Source organism: Penicillium alfredii (genome assembly GCF_028826965.1).
Source record: "Penicillium alfredii strain IBT 34128 chromosome Unknown utg000004l_segment0_segment0, whole genome shotgun sequence".
In the NCBI taxonomy this organism is placed as follows: Eukaryota; Fungi; Ascomycota; class Eurotiomycetes; order Eurotiales; family Aspergillaceae; genus Penicillium; species Penicillium alfredii.
This window is the reverse complement of record NW_026622701.1, coordinates 2,136,885-2,154,364: the sequence shown is the minus strand read 5'-3', so window position 1 is coordinate 2,154,364 and position 17,480 is coordinate 2,136,885. Positions and strand designations below refer to the sequence as shown.

At 52.1% G+C, this 17,480-nt stretch overlaps 6 protein-coding genes across 6 annotated transcripts; 2 read left to right on the top strand and 4 right to left on the bottom strand.

The window, feature by feature from the left end:
• Positions 1 to 125: 125 nt before the first annotated feature.
• On the bottom strand, positions 126 to 1,599 carry NUU61_002478 (integrase zinc binding domain-containing protein; the record flags this gene model as incomplete). Its single annotated transcript, XM_056653060.1, has 4 exons — positions 126 to 567; positions 622 to 900; positions 951 to 1,073; positions 1,127 to 1,599. 4 exons carry the CDS (start codon positions 1,597 to 1,599, stop codon positions 126 to 128), a joined length of 1,317 nt encoding a protein of 438 aa, XP_056514127.1.
• Positions 1,600 to 3,143: 1,544 nt separating this feature from the next.
• Positions 3,144 to 6,134, bottom strand: NUU61_002477 (putative cytokinesis regulator (Byr4); the record flags this gene model as incomplete). Its single annotated transcript, XM_056653059.1, has 2 exons — positions 3,144 to 3,709; positions 3,764 to 6,134. The coding sequence occupies 2 exons, from the start codon at positions 6,132 to 6,134 to the stop codon at positions 3,144 to 3,146; spliced, it is 2,937 nt and encodes a 978-aa protein (XP_056514126.1).
• Positions 6,135 to 6,723: 589 nt separating this feature from the next.
• On the top strand, positions 6,724 to 7,977 carry NUU61_002476 (uncharacterized protein; the record flags this gene model as incomplete). Its single annotated transcript, XM_056653058.1, has 4 exons — positions 6,724 to 6,874; positions 6,921 to 7,144; positions 7,200 to 7,506; positions 7,574 to 7,977. The coding sequence occupies 4 exons, from the start codon at positions 6,724 to 6,726 to the stop codon at positions 7,975 to 7,977; spliced, it is 1,086 nt and encodes a 361-aa protein (XP_056514125.1).
• Positions 7,978 to 8,482: 505 nt separating this feature from the next.
• Positions 8,483 to 11,055, bottom strand: NUU61_002475 (putative NADH-ubiquinone oxidoreductase, subunit G; the record flags this gene model as incomplete). Its single annotated transcript, XM_056653057.1, has 7 exons — positions 8,483 to 8,585; positions 8,648 to 10,529; positions 10,594 to 10,616; positions 10,672 to 10,686; positions 10,751 to 10,802; positions 10,859 to 10,882; positions 10,944 to 11,055. 7 exons carry the CDS (start codon positions 11,053 to 11,055, stop codon positions 8,483 to 8,485), a joined length of 2,211 nt encoding a protein of 736 aa, XP_056514124.1.
• A 796-nt stretch (positions 11,056 to 11,851) lies between these two features.
• On the bottom strand, positions 11,852 to 13,621 carry NUU61_002474 (putative ER to Golgi transport protein (Sly41); the record flags this gene model as incomplete). Its single annotated transcript, XM_056653056.1, has 2 exons — positions 11,852 to 13,120; positions 13,181 to 13,621. 2 exons carry the CDS (start codon positions 13,619 to 13,621, stop codon positions 11,852 to 11,854), a joined length of 1,710 nt encoding a protein of 569 aa, XP_056514123.1.
• A 910-nt stretch (positions 13,622 to 14,531) lies between these two features.
• On the top strand, positions 14,532 to 17,440 carry NUU61_002473 (Pumilio-family RNA binding repeat-containing protein; the record flags this gene model as incomplete). The annotated part of the gene is made up of 7 exons (XM_056653055.1): positions 14,532 to 14,642; positions 14,714 to 14,824; positions 14,889 to 15,953; positions 16,003 to 16,629; positions 16,845 to 17,016; positions 17,071 to 17,161; positions 17,224 to 17,440. 7 exons carry the CDS (start codon positions 14,532 to 14,534, stop codon positions 17,438 to 17,440), a joined length of 2,394 nt encoding a protein of 797 aa, XP_056514122.1.
• Positions 17,441 to 17,480: the final 40 nt, after the last annotated feature.

Sequence of the window (17,480 nt, the reverse complement as noted above, 5' to 3'; positions counted from 1 at the left end):
TAAGAGACCAATCCACAGGTTCTTGGAAAATACAGTACTTTTTTGTTTTGGCGGGGCAGCCACAGCAGGTGGTCTACCCCAAAAGACATCACGATGGAAGGCACCCAACTTGATCATCAAGGCATTCAGAAATCACGTTGAGTGGCATGGCTCGGGACGTACTCGGTTGTGTAGCTCAACTGGGAGGGAGGAACGGACAGCTCAGTGGCGAACGGGTCCAAGGTGCTCGCCATTGGATGCGAGAGATTGCCCATCGGTCCATGGAACGGTCGAACTCCAGTGTTCAGGGCTGAGCGTCCTTGTAGGCTTTGATGACTGTCCAGCCAGCCATTGTGACCGTGCAGTTGGCCAAAGTAGTCCTGATGGGACCTGTCCAGAGGGACCTGTCCCCCGAATGTTGATTCTCGCCTAGATGTCGGCGGTGATGGAAGCTTTGGGGATCGAGACACCATGTCGAGACGAGGAGAGCCTCGTCGTGAATTGGGCGGTGTCAGACGCGACCCGCCTCGGCGGACCTGACACGTTGGACAGATCTTAACAAATCGGGAGATGAGCTCTTTAGGGACCCTGGGAGATTGTGAGCAAGTTGTTCATCGCGAGCACGAAGTCAGAATTGCCCACCAGGAATAGATCCGCCGGACCTGAGCCGAAGTCTTGTCTCGACCACCATGCTGACATTGTTGATGTGCCTTGGTGAGAATCTTGAACAGTTTCTCACGGATTGCAACCGGTTTTCCCTCATGGCAGATCATCTTCCGGCACTGAGGGGGCGACGACTCATCAGTATAGCGCTCTAAAGGACCAAATATCAAGCTCCTCCCGTTTGATGGGGATGAAGAACCTACATCTGGGGTCCCTATACCAACCGCCTGCAGCTTGAACATCTTCTTGACCCAGAATCTAGCCCCATTTAGTAGACGAAACCGAGGATCGCACGGGGAATCTCGTACCGAAATTGAGCAGATTCGACGGCCGTGTCTTTAGGGTCAATCAACACTGTCCGTATGTTACAGGCTCGCCGAGCATGGATCAATGCCTTGTCCTGCTTTTTCACGGACAGGTCATCGACATAGCTGTTCCGGCGATATCAGTTTGGAAATCTTTGACTATGGGAATGCCAGCCTACCTCTGCATCAGTTGGTCAAATTCCTTCACGTCCGGGAACCCATCTAGGGCAGGAACCACTGGCTCTGATAGCATTGTACCTTCGTTACGAGACTCTTGACTCTCGATCTCAGTCTCACCGAGGGCATCTCGAAGGGGCAGATATCTCGGGGATTGGAGATAACGCGATTGGGGCATATACTGTGGCGGTGGATGATGGAGTCGCATCTCATCCGAAGAGGACACCGAGGAGAAGGGGTGTTCCGACGAGTACTGGAAATGCTGCAGGCCTGGGGCCAGATTTGACTGCTGGGCATAAGGCGGGCCAAATTGAGAAGCATACGGTGTAAAGGAATGCTGGGGAAAGTGGTAGGAGCCAGACCCATTGGTGTTGAACTCATGGCCATCCGACGGGCCATATGTCCCAGGAATGGTCATCTGTTGGTTCATGAGATAACTGTCATTTCCATCGTTACGCCTTGTGAAGCTGCTCATCGTGCGGAGGGTCTCCTGGAAATCAGAGGTCGGTGTACACGATCAACAACCAAGTCCCACAGCCACCTGATATACACACGCCTAGACTGAAGCTACCCAGAGGGAAAGGGTTGATGGGCGAGTTTATTATTGACGTCGTTGACTGAGAATGGGAGAGAGAGGGAGAAAGAGAGAGGGGGGAGAGAAAGAGCATGAGAATGACATCCAGTAACGGGGGTAGCAATTGCATTAAAAAGGCCCCGCAAGCTCTCAACGAATCTTGCGAGACTGCCATGGCTGGTGCCCAAGGACAAGTGCACGAGACCATGTCCAAAGTCAGAGAGTGGACAGGAAGCAAGAGAGGGAATCCCTGGAAGGCGAACAGCAAATATTCCACAGGGGAGGGAAGAAAAAAGAAAAGAAAAAGAAAAAGAAAAAGGGAAAAAAAAAAAAAAAAAAAAAAAGATAATAATAATAGTAAAAAAAAGGCGAATCGAGCAAAGCCTGTCAGGTAGTATGTCAGGCAGATCAGGCATGTCAGGTACCCCCCAGGCTTGGGAAATTACCAGAAGACGCTTCGTTACGGATTCCTGCCTCGATGCCTGTCTGGATGCCTCGATGCCCAGGCCCTAATTTGCCTCGAAAATAGTCAAAAATGTGTGGCCGGCACAATTTTGCCCCCGAATCTCACTCCCCAAAGATCTTCTGACTTCTTTGTCTCTGCAGGTTTGCCTCACCAGGTGCGGTCAAACAAAAAGAAGTGTCCAAACATGCATCTAGCCGTGCAAGTAAGGGACATGGATAGAGGGGGGGGGGGGGGGGGAGAGAGAGAGAGAGAGAATGAGAGAGAGAGAGATGGAGACAGAGAGCTGTCTGCATCTCGAGAGATGGGGGCCACATCCTGGGATGGTCCCACAGCGTCCTTTCACCCTTTGTTCCAGATGGATGCAAGTCATGAGCTTGACGTGGCATTCCTTGCGACGACGAATCCTCCGAGAGCATGTCAGCCAAGAAATTGGGTGTTGACGATGGAGGGGGCAATCAATGCGGGATGGCAGGATTACTTGCGTTTGGCTCTCAAGTGAGACAAGAGACTCGGTCAAGGTTCGGACCCTCGCAGGACAAAAGCAATCGCAATCCGGTCTGGTCGAGAAAAGGAAAAGGGGAACGTATCTTCAGTACGCTCTTCAATCGATGCTGCTTCCCGCCGATCGTCCATTTCCCTGGACCTTCCGAGTCCGATGGCGTTTCGGATCTGCCCAGAAGTTTGGTGTCTCGGCTTGATTGCATCGATCGGCGCCATGGATGTTCCCTGTTGATCGCATGCAGCCATCAGAGGGAAATGAGAGAAATCAGTGCAGGAGTATTCCGAGGTTGAGGTTGGTACTCTCCCAATCCCCATTCATCACAATTATGTATTCGGGCACGGTATAGTTACAAGAAAAAACTCCCTCAAAACAGCAAAGAAAACACAAGGCATCAATTCATGACATTGGCCGAGTTCGTTTAGGCCAAACATCTTCATAGTCGTAAAGTCGTGGTTCCATCCCCCCCACCCCCAAGTGTTAGGTCGCTCCTCCCCAAGCGCTATCAAAGGCCACGAGATCTCGGATGACCCACCGCCAGTGATGCTCATGAACGCCGCGATCAAAGCCGACCCACCTGTCAACCTTGCGTCTCCACTTTTCTTCCTCGGCTCGCTGTCGTCGAATGAACTCCGGTCCAACATCAAATTCCTCTGTCATGGGTCCCTCATCCGATGATTCACCGGCGCTGGGATCGTCCCTAGCGGCGTGGCCATTGAACTCTTCGGAGACATCCAAGGCTCGTCCATTGGTGTCGCTAGCCAACTTGTCTTCCAAGTCATCAAGGCCCGCGAAAACATCATCCTCATCAGGAGCCACGGCTCCATCCCGAGCGCTGGGCTCAAGAGACGAGGCTCGAAGCCAGCACATGCGATGGGGGTCAAAAACCATCCCACCAACGGTTTGGACATTTTGCAAAGAGCCAACGTTGCTAATAAGAGCCGGGGCCGGCTTGGGTGATTTGGGCGCAACGTCAAAATCTTGCACGACATTCTCGTTTCCTTCCCAAAGAAATGTGGTAGGATTATAGCGCATGCCCCTTACAGCTAAGCCGGCAGTTAGTATGGTTTCAACGAGTGCAAAACATAGATAGTTCTTACATTTAGCTTCTGGTACCCCGGACCCAATAGGCTTAATCAGTTGAGGTTTGGGTGTAGATTTGACCGGTCTGGTTTTTCGGTTTCTCAGCGTGATCGTCCCAGGGGGAACTCGTGAAGTGGATTGAGCCTTCCAGTTTGAATTTAAGCTCGTTAGAGGATTCGTGTCTCGGCTCTTCGAGCTTATCGCCATAGAGGCAATACGTTGTTCCCTAGCATTCCGAGACGCATTGGTGTCCCGAGCGAATCGAGGTGTCGAAGTCAGTGGTTTAGAGGCCGAAGGAGGTGTTGATAATGGTGTGGGGGACGGTCGAGGGGGATCACACCGGCTCTGACTGGATCTGGCGTAAACGGATCTTGGAGCACCTCGACCGGCGGGATTCTTAACAAATTTGTTTTCTGCCGAGACCGAGGTAGGCAAATCGTCAAATGATTCCAGTTCTGTTCCATCCCCGAAATTACGCCGCCGGGTTGGCCGGGTGAGTGTGCGTTTGGAAGTCGGGCCGATGGGCCCCGCGTTGGTTTCGCCGAGACTGGCTCGCGAAGGCTCAGGGCGAGTCGATCGCCGAGAAAAGGTACCTGGTGGGCTGAGTAGACCACCCGAGCTGTCCGAGTTTGTACGGCGAGCAGGTCGGTAGCTCTTCGCGTTGGGATTATGAGAATGGGTTTCTGATGCACCAGCCGAAAAGAAAGGAGCCTGTAGTCTGCGAGCCGACGGTCTTCCATCACCCGTGCTGCGCTCGACTGGGGCATTGGGCCTTTGAGAGAGAGGAAGGAAGGGGCCATTCGAATGAGCTGGTAACCGCTGAGAAGCCTGTGTCGAGGAAGCCGACTGCGCTCCGCGGATGGCTGGTAGGGATCGTTTTGTTTTCAGATACCTGCCGGATGCCTTGGAATCGCTAGCGAGAGCTGTGTCTCTGGGGATCCGAGACTCGAGAAGCCGGCGTCCAGCGGTTGCCGGTGTTGGCGATGTTGAAACTGTACCAGAGGCTGGAAGACTGGAAACAGACGATTGAGACGAATGTCCCAGACGTGATTGTGATCTCCGGAATTTGGAGAGGGGGGCACCACTCTCCGAGACAGTTTCAAGGTGAGTCGAATGTGTCCGGTCATGGCTAGCCAGGCGAGGAATGCGAGTTCGTGGAGATCCTGCCGTATTGGTGAAAGTGAGCGTTGTGGCGGATCGGCGTGTCGGACTTGCCGGCCATTCTGTCTTGCACTTGACATTAGGATTTAGAGGCAACCTTCCCGGACCGAAGACCTTTCCACTGTCGATCTCAAGGCCGGAGAAAAAGTCGTCCGATTCAGAAGAACTCTGTTCTGCTTTTCTCTCGCCTCCCTCATCAGAGTTGTCAAATTGTAATTCCCGGCGTTTCTTCAAAGAGATATTGAAATCTAGCGGCCCATCGGGGATGATGAGGCCCTCAAATCCATCATCATCACTCTCTGCTGTTATGCAGCTTGAAACGCTTGGACTGGCGACGGATATCGAGGAGCTGGGGATCGAACGGCCATCCCTCGCAGTGCCCCCAACTCGTACACCAATACTGCCTTCGGACCATTCAAGGTCAATCTCATCCAAAGTAGGACTCGATATCTGGGCGTGGTCTTTGCGATGCGACAGCCGAAGAGGTTGGTGGTCTGGAGGCAATTCAAGGTCCTGGTCAAAATCGTCGCTCTCCGCTTCCAATTTGAGCCCCAGTCCGGGGCTCGCCGTGCTTGCTTTCAGCGGAGACCGAGGGACAGAAGCTTTGATTGTAGGGATATCTTGGTCACCATGGCTATCCTTCTCATCTTGGAATCTGTCCAGGGTGGCTGACGCCGATAGCAAGCGGGTTGATATATCCTCATTCCAAGAAGGTGAGGCAGTTGATTTCACTGGGCTGGTAATGACGGAGCTGACCTGTGGGAGTGACTCTGGAAAAAACGTATCTTGCGGGGTCTTGAGCTGTAGTACTGTGTCAGGTCCCGGAAGCTCCACATCTTCCGACCAGTCATCCACAAAGGCCTTGTTCGCATTTCGGGTGGACAAGCGCTTGATCATGCCACCGACGAGAGCCGACTTGGGAATGTCGGCAGGTATAGGGATACCGGCATTCTTAGCCGAGGCGATGGCTTCTCTCGCAGATTCATCATTGTCATGTAGCGGGACCTGCCAATCCTCATCTCCTACGTTGGAATCAAGGTCGGAGCGAGCGGAACGCCAAGAGGAAATAGAGTCCCGGTGTCCGGAGGGCCGAAATGAGTTGGTGACCGATCCAGCGCTAGATGCAGTGCGAAATGGAATGTTCTCGTTGAATTGTAGATCCTCGTCATCGTCCCAACATTCGATCGTCTCATCCGCACTCGGGCGTATGTTAGTTGACGCCTTCATGGTAAGTGAAGCGGGTCGGAGAGGTGCGCGCGAAAGTCACGTAGCGTTCATAGGATAGTTTCCCGATGTCAGCTTTGTTCAAACGGCGGGCTCGAAGCTTAGCGATGCTTTCAGTGCTTGAAGATGCGGTAAGTCGAACGTCATCCCGTGTCAATTTGTAAAGGCGAGAAAAAGGGAGTTGCGAGATCTGGTCGGCTAATGACAGACCCCAACGCGAATAAAGGCCAACGAAGTCAACGAAGTCGTAGACGGGAAGGAAAAAGAGAAGAAGGGCAAGTCCTCCACAACCAAGAGAACGAAGACTTCCAGGGTGTTAAGGGGCCGGAAAAAAGTTGGTTGTGGCTGGATCGGATTCCTCGTGGAGGAGAGGAACGAGAGGTGAAGGTGCGTGGATGTATGGTGGGTACTTCTCGGCTCGGCAGGTATCCAAGATCTCTCTCTCTCTCTCTCTCTCTCTCTCTCTCTGCACGATGCCAACTTGCTTCAAATTACATGGAGCAATTGAAATCTTGAACCCCAGTGATATAATCTGCTAAGAGAGTCGATTTGTGACCGACGCACTCCCACCCCCCTTCCACCTTGTTTAAGAATGCCCTCTTTTACCTCTCCACGCGTATTGCGAATTGCCAGGTCCGATGATCCTGAGGCCTTTGTGTTAGTCCACGTCTCTCACACTGGCCCAGAGACACTCGACCTCGCTCTAACTGCGACCGAGGGCGAATCTCCCTACACCGGCCTGGGTAGGTTGACACATCCAGCCGGGAAGCTCGGCTGATGCCTTGATAGTGAAGCAATCGCAACTCAGAGATTTCCGCGCAAAGAACTACCAGGGCACCGACGATGAATGGTCTCAAGTTGTTGCCTTCATTCTTGGTCAAGGTCAACGTCCAATTCCAGCCAATGGGACAGACTGGCCTGCAGGTGTTGAAGCCTCGGCCAACATCTCGGGCGCCGGTGACGAAGAAAAAGAAATCGTAATTACTGTCCGAAAGCGAGTGGAGACAATTACTGTGAGTACAGTGGCAGCTAGACTGGTTCAACCTGACCTAGCTAATGCCGTTATAGCAAAGACTTGGCACATTCGTTCTCAAGCAGGACGACGAACAAGCAGTCGAGCTTTTTGAATGGACAGGGATCGCCGCCACTAGATCTGATGCATTGGACCAGCAGGTCGCTAGCTTGACTTCTCGCTGTCATATCGCCGAAGACGCTATCCGTCATTTGAATGATCAGCTCGAAGAGCTCGTGCGCGCAAAGAGCCAGCACGAGAACCAACTAATTGCCAATTTCGTTCATCTTCTGAACGAGAAAAAACTTAAGATTCGCAACCAACAACGTCTTCTTGCATCTGCAAATGCGAATCCTGTTCGAGGTAAGATTAAATTACCGAGGATTGAACCTGAAAACTTCATTCTCTGACCGGCTAACCCTTAACCCAGTTTCCGAAATACAAGCTGTTACATTGGAGAAATCTGACGCAGCTGCTGGGAAGAATCGCCACGGGAAACGCGGTGCGCCCACTGCCAGTGATACTAGTGGGGATTCTGATGATGGGTTTGAGCGAATGGACATGGACCGAAAGGGAGTAGAGGATATCATCAACGATCAGGACACAGACAATGGGCGCTCAACACCCCAACCATTGGAGGAAGAAGAACAAAGTACAACAGACGACGAGTTCGATCGACCACCCACCGGGAAAGGATATCCCCAAGCAGCCCCCGCCCTCAAACGTTCATCGCCAAAGGAGGCGCCCCCTCGAAGAGAATTACCCTTCACCAGGAGGACAAGGCCAACCAACGATGCCGAAACCTCAGGAGAGACGGACGATGACGAGCTTTAATAGTTCTTCCCAGCAAGGTTTCAGCCGTAGGTAGTCCATCACATGCAGCAAGCAAAGCCATCTAGGTATCGAGCCTAGCTGAGGTCAATTGACACACCAACCTGGGGGGTAATTGATAGCCAAGTGGGATGTCAAGCCTTCGCATCCATGAGATCAGGCATTTGGCTATCAGAGAAGCACTCAACTACGTAGGAAACAACTTGGAAAAATGCATCGCCCCCAGTGCCCATGGAATTCGGATTTTTGAGAATCTCCGTCTTTTTATGTACAAGTCAGCCGTGACCGATGGATCCCAGATAACATCGGAGAATGGGCGAACAAGGGCCATCGTGGAACACGGGCCGCGTAGTCAGTGGGCGAGAAAATAAGAGACCAAAAAAAGAGCAGAACAATGGAAGGAAAACAGTACATCAAAAGGAAGTGAAGGTAGTACAATGTAAACGCCTGCAACCATTAGACAAACATAGAACCGATGAACCGATCATGGATGGAAAAGTCTCCTAAGTTAGCCATACAAAGCTTGTGGAGACATTTCTCCAGCAGCCATGAAGTTAGTCTCGGGGTTCCCGGTAGCCTTCGCAGCCGAGCAGCGGGCCATGGTGGGTGAGCTGGAGCACGATGAGTTAGCAATGGCACGGAAGTCAACGGAAGACATTCAAAGCCATCATACCTTCTGGAGATAGCATCGGTGAAGAAGAAGTCCCCGATGACCTTCTTTAAAGGGGCATCAGTAGCCTGGGAACCCTTGTTCTGATCCACCAGCTGGACCTTGCTCAATGAGCTGACAGAGGTCGGCTCAACAACATCGTATCGGCGCATCACAGGGCTGATCTCCTCCATACGATCACGCAGGGCTTCAATGTCATCATAGGGGAGAGGAGCGCCAAGGAACTCGCTAGTTGCGCGAATGATCTTCCAATCATCGCGAGCCGCACCAGGCAGGGACGTGGCTGCACGAGTGAGCTGCACACGCCCTTCGGTGTTGATATACGTAGCAGACTTCTCGGTGTATGCCGCTCCAGGGAGAACGACATCTGCAAGCTGGGCACCGCGATCGCCGTGATGGCCCTGATAAACGACAAACGCATCATTCGGGATCTCGCTCTGCGCAATCTCGTCCGCACCCAGGAGCCAAATCATCTTGGGAGTGGTCTGAGCAACCTCGGGGGACGGGGTAGTGAAGCCAACTTCAAAGGCGCCGACCCGAGAAGCTGCCCGCTGGAGAACATTATACCCTTGCCAGTCTGGGTTGTTGAAATTGCTAGTGTGCTTTTCCACAAAACCGCCGACTGTTTCGAAGATGGCCTTGGCGTCAGGGTGTTCAGCAGCAGCACTACCGACAACAATCATTGGCCGCTGAGCAGCAGCAAGCTTTTTGCCGAATTCGCCTGCTAAGGCGGCCTTCAGGGCAGAAGCATCGGAGCCCAGGTGCTCGAAATCGAAGGTACTTTCGAATTCTTCACCGACAAGACCAATCTCCAGATCCGAGCGCAGATACTGCTTGCGAATGCGGGCGTTGAGGACCGCTGCTTCATGGCGCGGGTTCGTGGCCACCAGAAGAATGGCATCCGCTTCCTCAATGCCATAGATTTGAGAGTTGAACAGGTAGTTGGAGCGAACATCAATGCCGTGAGCAATGGGGGCACTGCCACCGGGCTGGTCAAGACTAAGGTTATCAGAGCCGAGCTTGTTCGCCAGATCCTTCATCGCCACCAGCGATTCGACGTCCACCAGGTGTCCAGCAACGGCCTTGAACTCGTTCGGCTGCAGCTGCAGCTTCTGCTGAACCGACGAAATTTCGACCAGGGCCTGTTCCCACGTAGCGGGCACAAATTTGCCCTCGCGACGAATCAGCGGCGTGGTGAGGCGTTGAGTCTTCAATCCATCGCACGCGAAGCGCGACTTGTCGTTGATCCATTCCTCGTTGATGTCGTCATTTAATCTCGGAAGAATTCGCATGACCTCCATGCCCCTGCTATCGATGCGAATGTTGGAACCCAATGCGTCGAGGACGTCAATTGATTCCGTGTGCTTCAGCTCCCACGGACGAGCCCGGAATGCATAGGGCTTGGACGTCAGCGCGCCAACAGGGCAAAGATCGATGACATTGCCCGACATTTCCGAGTCGAGGTTGCGCTCCAGATAGGTCCCGATCTGCATATCATTTCCTCGGCCGGTCGTCCCCAGCTCCGGTGCACCCGCCACGTCATTCATGAACCGAACACAGCGAGTGCAGTGAATACACCGGTTCATTGAGGTCTTGACCAGGGGGCCAATGTTCTTATCTTCCACCGCACGCTTGCCGCCGGTTTCGTGGAAACGTCCACGGTCAGCACCATAACGCATCGACTGATCCTGGAGATCACATTCTCCTCCCTGGTCACAAATGGGACAATCGAGGGGGTGGTTGGCAAGAAGGAACTCCATCACACCCTCTCTCGCCTTATGGACCAGCGGCGAGCTCGTCTTGACGACCATACCCGGTTGTACTGGCCAGGCACAGGAGGCTACCGGCTTTGGGGCTCGCTCGACTTCGACCAAACACATACGGCCTAAAATGATTCATGAGCACGTCATTATCATCGGATAGAGAAGGAAAACATGGATAGAACTTACAGTTTCCTGCAATCAACAGTTTTCTTGGAGACTGGAGTTAGTGGGCACCATACACAGGAGTCGATCGTGGGCACGTACTCATGATAGCAATATCTGTCACCAGGTCAGCTTTGAAGACTAAAGAGATAGGAGATAAATGTCGGCGGGTTTGAAATACCTAGGAATCGTTGCGCCTGCCTTTTCGCATGCCTGAATGAGAGCGGAACCGGCTTTGAAGAAAGCATGTGAGTAGACGACCACGGACTTGTCTGGACGTGAACATTACCTTCGACCGACACTTTCTTGTCATCTAGAGGATCATTGCATCAGTATGAAGCAGCCAAGGTATAGGATACGACAATTGGGCCTACCAATGGTGAGTTCCACCTCGGCCGCGCGAGGGGTTGTCGTCGCAAAGGTCCGGGGGGTGACCCTGGGAACCCAGAGAGACCGGGCGGCCGCACGGAAGAGCTGCGGCCGCATGATGAGGAACAGAGGCCGAAGGTAAGGAAGGGTTGGAGATAAGGCGAGAGAGGGGAAGGGAGTGCTAATGGGGGGAGAGGAGCTGGTTTGAGAGCACTTTGCCCAGGTGCTTTTCGGATTCTGCTGGGTTACATAATTGCTGACCATCCCTGGGATGACTAAGGGAGACTGCAAATGGGCAATCGCGGATTGGCTCGGTTATGCGGATAAACTGCGGCTCCGAGCTGCCTTCAAAAGCCTTCGTTCTCTCCCCTGAATTTTCTTTTCGACCAAAAAATCTCATTCTTCGGGCATGTTTTATTGTAGGAGGCAGGGCCTCGTTTCTTTCGTGGTCCCCATCCCTGTTTCCTCTGCTACATGTTCCAAGAGCAGACTTGCACCGAGCTGGAGCAGTCAAGGGTTCGCCTGATGATGACTTTGTTCTTTACTGACGGTAGCTACATACCCTCATCCCATGATAGCATCTTATTTTATCTTCTTTCAAATATCAAGCCCCTCTTCATTGATTGAAAATACACGATGCACGGAGAGTGTGACTACTCAATAAAAAAGAAAACAGAAAGGAGCTCGATCTATATACGTGGCTAGTCGGTTCGTCGTAAGCAGTGTCATAGATTGGAATCATCCATGGATGTACATCCATCACATTTGTCAAATCTCAATCGGTCACTTGTCGAAAGAGCCCTGCGTAGGATACTCAAATATGACACAAGGTCCCGAGAGTAATAATAATCCCGCAACGCCGTGATATAGTACACCGACACACATTCATACAGAAAGACAAAGAAAAAGGCACTTAAGCTGCGGCCTGGGAATCGCTGGCTTGCCAGGTCGATTCTTGCTTCGTCCCCGGTAACCATGTCCGAGTAACACTGGCGCCCCTGGATCGAACACGCCCCGGACCATCGTCTTCCTTTTTGGAATCGTTTGGCACAGTGGGCGAGTGGTGAGGTATTGAGCTCTCAAAGGGTCTTCCAGGGAAGGCGTAGCCATTAAATGCCCGGAGCTTACTGGAATACCGCGTGCTCATGGGGAGAATGGCCTGGCGGGCTCGGAAGTGATCTGCGTTGGCCCTTTGGTCGGCCACATCGTCATGGCTATTGCGATCGTAGAGATAGAGCCCCACAAAGGTGAGAGCAATCCCAACGGCTTGGATCGTAGTAGTCGAACTGCCAAACCACACAATGGCTACGACAATAACAAACACCCGCTTAACCAACGACGCGACAGAGTAGGACACTGGAGAGATCATCGACAGCAAAACAAATGCCAGGATGTTCTGTGCAAAATGCGACACCCCATTAAACACGAATTCGACGAGAAGGGCGCCATGGTCCAAGGATCCCTGCTTGCCTGACAGGGAGATGACGCCGTCATTGACAAAATCAGATACCAGGGGGTAGCCTTCGCTGAAAAACCAGATCGGCAGGGTGAGAAAAAAAGCCAGCCCGGAACAGTAGCAGAGCAGGTTGAGTTTGTCCAGCTTCTGCCGCCCCAGGTGTTGTGTCTCGGCTTCGATGCGATCTGCCTCGTTGAAAAGCTTTTTAGAGAAGATGTTCTGGGAAACAAAGATGAGAGCCGCGCAAAGTGCGCAGAGAATTCCAAAGAGATTGGTGGAGAGCCCGGTGGAGCATGCAAGCATGACACCAACGGTCAAAGGGACCAGCGATAAGTAGGTAGCCCGAGCGTATCGAATGCGGAAAAACACACGGTATGCCAGGACGGTAAAGAGAGGCGAGAGGCCTTTGATCGTGTGGACCAGAGATACGGGGATTTGTGAGGTAGCCATGGAGCTGAGAATGTGGCCGGCGAGTTGGAAAACTGCCAGAGGCAAAGCAGTTGAAATCACATCTCGCGATGGATAGCGAATTCCATGTTGGAGGACCGGGACGCTTCGCCGCAACCAAGGACTTATCGTGGCCAAGTACACCAGCAACAGACACCAGAAAGAAACAAATGCGAATTGAATAATAGTCAAAGTGATGGGCATCGGTAGAGCATTCAGGATTGATTTTGAGGATGTGTTGGTGAGGGCGGAGGTCAGGTACCAAATAAGGCAGAGAGCCTGAAAGTAGCATTAGCTGGTCTGTGCAGGTGGGCATGGGAGCACTCGAAAATAACATACAATGAGTTTATATGATACTGGCGCGCTGAGGGCTTGCGCCAGCTCTTGTGCATTGGCACTTACGCTGCCGTTGCGCGTTCGGATCGTGGTAATGGCATCGCTGATGCTCTTCCGTGGTCGATGTTTTGAAGATCTCACAGAACCATTCGCATGCGAGTAAAAACCCGCCTTTCGGGGCTCCCAGAGCTCATTTGGGGCGTATTTCACGGAAGCGCCCTGGTTTGGTCGGCTCGGCCCTGCGTCAAACGTGTCCTCGTAGGGGGGAACTTGTCTGTAGGGCTGCTCGTCGGCTGGGAGACGGATGTATTCGGGGGCACTTGCAACTCGGTTTGTCGCATCGAGGCATGTCGCCCATGACCGGTCACGGTAGTTGTGGCCATCTTCCACGACCCCGTATCTTGGACCAAAGAAAAAAGTTAGTTTAACCAAGGCCGACGCCATATGGTTTCACTTACGCCACGAGCTGGTAAAATGAGTGGAAGGCGAATCTGGGTTCCTAGGGTTTCAGAGGATTTCTCTTCTTTTTGTGGCAGTTGATTTGGGGGGGTGGTGAACCTTGACACCTTGGAAAGGGTCCAGGTTTGGATGATGACGAATCCCCCTTTGGGCGAATGAGCGTCGAGAATTGGGGGCACACCTCAGGGCCAATCACAGGAAGCGTTGAAAGTAATCAACAGGACGAAACAACAAAATAATATCCATAGATGAGAAAGGAATAATATAAATAAATAAAACCAATCTGACCTATGAGCCCACGGCTAAGATGTGGTCTTTCAAGATACCACATTGGTACCTCCGGGCACTCCGCGTGAAGCATGTCTGTGGAAGTACCTCGAAAGTACCGGAGATCAAGGCCATGCAGTTGTCTTGCCATGGCCATTTGTTATTTTATTTTATTTTATTTTATTTTATTTTATTTTATTTTATTTTATTTTATTTTATTTTATTTCTCCCTTTCTTATCTCTCCTTTACATGGCGCAGCAAAAATAACTTGTCAAAGTAGCCAACGTTTACACCTAAACACATCTCTAATAGTTAAACACCAGCGGTTTGCCTGGCAAATGTACTTGGTCTGTGGAATCGAATTAGGAAGGACCCTTCGCCGCGATTTCTTCACTTTGGCTCCTTCTTGACAGGCGACTGTTACTTTCCCTTCCACCCTTTCTCTGTCCCTTTGCCATCTTTCACGGTTTTCCATATCTTCATTTCCATCTTGCCAGATCTCGACATCGGCATTCTCGTTACATGTAAACTCGCTTGATTTCTACCCTGTCGTGTCCACTACTGTCACGTCGTTTGCTATCCGTGCTTCTGTTCCCCTTTCCCTTTGGCCGAGGACAATACAACCCAATGTCCACTCTCAACGGGGCCTCGAAGCTTAGCCGCATGAGCAAGGAAGCGAGGTTCATCACCAAAGATGGCATGGATGTGCGAACCATTCCGTTTGGGTGTGAGTCCGCAGTAAGTACCTGGGCTTGGGTCGAGACATAGGGAAGAGCTCACGATGTGTTGACTCTCACTCGATACACCAGGGACTCCTCCATTCGACTGGTCATTCCAGTTCGTCAGATTCAGTCGAAATGATTCAGCATGGAAATCCGCAGGCATCCTCTGCCGAAGATGTGAAGTCTCCATCAAGCAAGGTGAGAATTCCCCGCTCCTCTGTCCCGGAGAGAATGATATAGATGCCTGTTCTCACAATCCTAGAAGCAGAAGCTGGAGCATGTGAAAGTCGAGCCTCTGGTCGGACAGCCTTCGGAATTGGAGAAAATTTTGGCCAAACTGTCTCCAAAAGCAGTGCCCATCACGAACCCAGAAGTCGATCGGTCGTCTGGTGCATCGCAGATGACATTGTCGAGCACCAAGCCACTGCCAGCTTCAAGGTGTGTTGAGATCGCTGAACCCTATGCGCAGGACGACAAGACGGCCGAGCTACTACGCCTCAAGCAGGAACTACTCGCGGCCAACTCCAAGATAGCCTTACAAGAGCAAGAGCTAGCCCAGACACGTGTGATCAAGCACACTCTGGATCAAGCCCTGGGTCCTCCATCAGAAGCTGAGTTTGGCGGTCGTGAGATCACAGAACAGACCATCAGTCATTTGCAAAATGCTTTTAATGCATCGAATCCGTCGTTTGGGCAATTTCAGGATGCGTGGAATGTGCAGGAAGACTCTCAGTCCGATATCTCGGATACATTGTCTGCTGGGGCTTATAACCGAGCTCGTGGTCTCTGGCCTCAGCATGGCCAGCAGCCATTCAGCTTGAACGCTCATGATCCTCCTTTCGACAGCAGTTACGGGGAGCCTCAACCTGGAACCGGTAATTCTGTGACCCAGGATCCAAGTCGATTTTGGGGCGTCTCAGCTGTATATCCTACGGTGACCGGTCATGGAGCTTTACAACCCCACAGGGTGCTTTCGGGCCCCTCGGCCAGCACAGCCAACTTTTTTACTCGTTCTTCCGGCGAGCAACTTCGGTATTTGCAAGGCCCGAGCCCCGAGCCTCGTCGCTCCATCACCCAGGGCAATCAAGTTGGATCTCTGTTTCCAGCTCCAAATACCCCTTGGGGAGGGTTCACCTCTGGATCACCCACTGATCCTGTAACCAAGCTTTCTGCGTCACCAACCAAAAGACCTCCCAGTGCTTTTTCGCATGTTGGGATTTACCCCATACCCCCTTATCATCCCCGGCCCGTGGGATCACCCCTTTCGCCCACTGCCACCGAATTCACCACGACCAACACAAACGAAACCTCGTGGACAAGTTCATCAGTGAGCATGGCTGTCGATTGTTTGGTTTCCTTTATACTAACATTGATAGGGTGGTGGAAATGCCATCCAAACGTACGTTTCACCCCTGGAGCCACTCAACTACCGACGTCTTCTCGACAAGAATGTATCGTGTGACTGGAAATACATTGTGGACAAGATCGTTTGCAACAATGACCAGCAGGCTTCCATTTTCTTGCAGCAAAAGCTGAAAGTCGGCACTACCGAGCAGAAATACGACATTATCGAAGCCATTGTGAACCAAGCATACCCACTCATGGTAAACCGCTTTGGCAATTTCCTTGTCCAGCGTTGCTTCGAGCACGGAACCCCGGAGCAGGTTGTCGCAATTGCCAATGCAATCAGAGGCAATACTCTCAGTCTGAGCATGGACCCCTTTGGCTGCCATGTGATTCAAAAGGCCTTTGACTGTGTCCCCGAAGAACACAAAGCTGTCATGGTCCATGAGCTCCTTCGCAGAATTCCCGAGACAGTGATCCATCGATATGCGTGTCATGTTTGGCAGAAGCTTTTTGAGCTCCGATGGAGCGGCGAGCCTCCTCAGGTTATGGTCAAAGTCAACGAGGCATTGCGTGGATTGTGGCATGAGGTTGCCCTGGGGGAGACAGGGAGCTTGGTGGTTCAGAACATCTTTGAGAACTGTATCGAGGATGAAAAGGTAAGACAATCCGTCGTCTTGAGTTGTTCCCCCCTACCCCGGCATAGTTCCTTCCCCTTAATTTTGATCGCTTCCTGTGATGTTGCAAGTGGTGCTAATGATTCGAAGCGGCCAGCAATCGAAGAAGTATTGGCGAAAATTGACGTGCTTGCCCATGGCCAATTCGGTAACTGGTGTATTCAGCATATCTGTGAGCACGGTTCCCCCCTGACAAGAGCCGGGCCATTGAGCACGTCCTTCATTGGGCCGTCGACTACAGTATGGATCAGTTCGCCTCAAAGATTGTAGAAAAGTGCCTGAAGATTGGCGGCTCAGAATTCTTGGATCGTTACCTCTCTCGAGTGTGTACTGGCCGCGCTGACCGACCCCGGATGCCACTGATCGATAGTGAGTGAAGTCCCGACCTTTTGCGCACCAGAAGTGTTACTGAGATTTCTTTAGTTGCGGGCGACCAATACGGCAATTATCTGATCCAATGGATCCTGATAAATGCTGCGCCTCATCAACGGGAGCTTGTCGCGAGCCACATTCGGTATATACGCCCAGTGCGCTTTTTCACTTGCGCAACTTGAATTCTGACTTCTCCCTGAACAGAAAACACATGGTCTCCCTCCGTGGCTCCAAGTTTGGCTCCCGCGTAGCCATGCTCTGTTGCAACCCGTCCCATGCGACGCGTCCTGGACCCGGAGCGGGCATGCAAATCGGCCGTTTCAACCAATTTTCCGAGGATCGATTCCCTGCTAGCAGCCAAGCTGGCAGTCGTTTCAACCGTGGGAATCAATGGGGCTCGAACTACGCGCCGTTTCGTTGAATCTTCTCGCAGGTGCCTTTGACATCTGCCATTGGCCGAC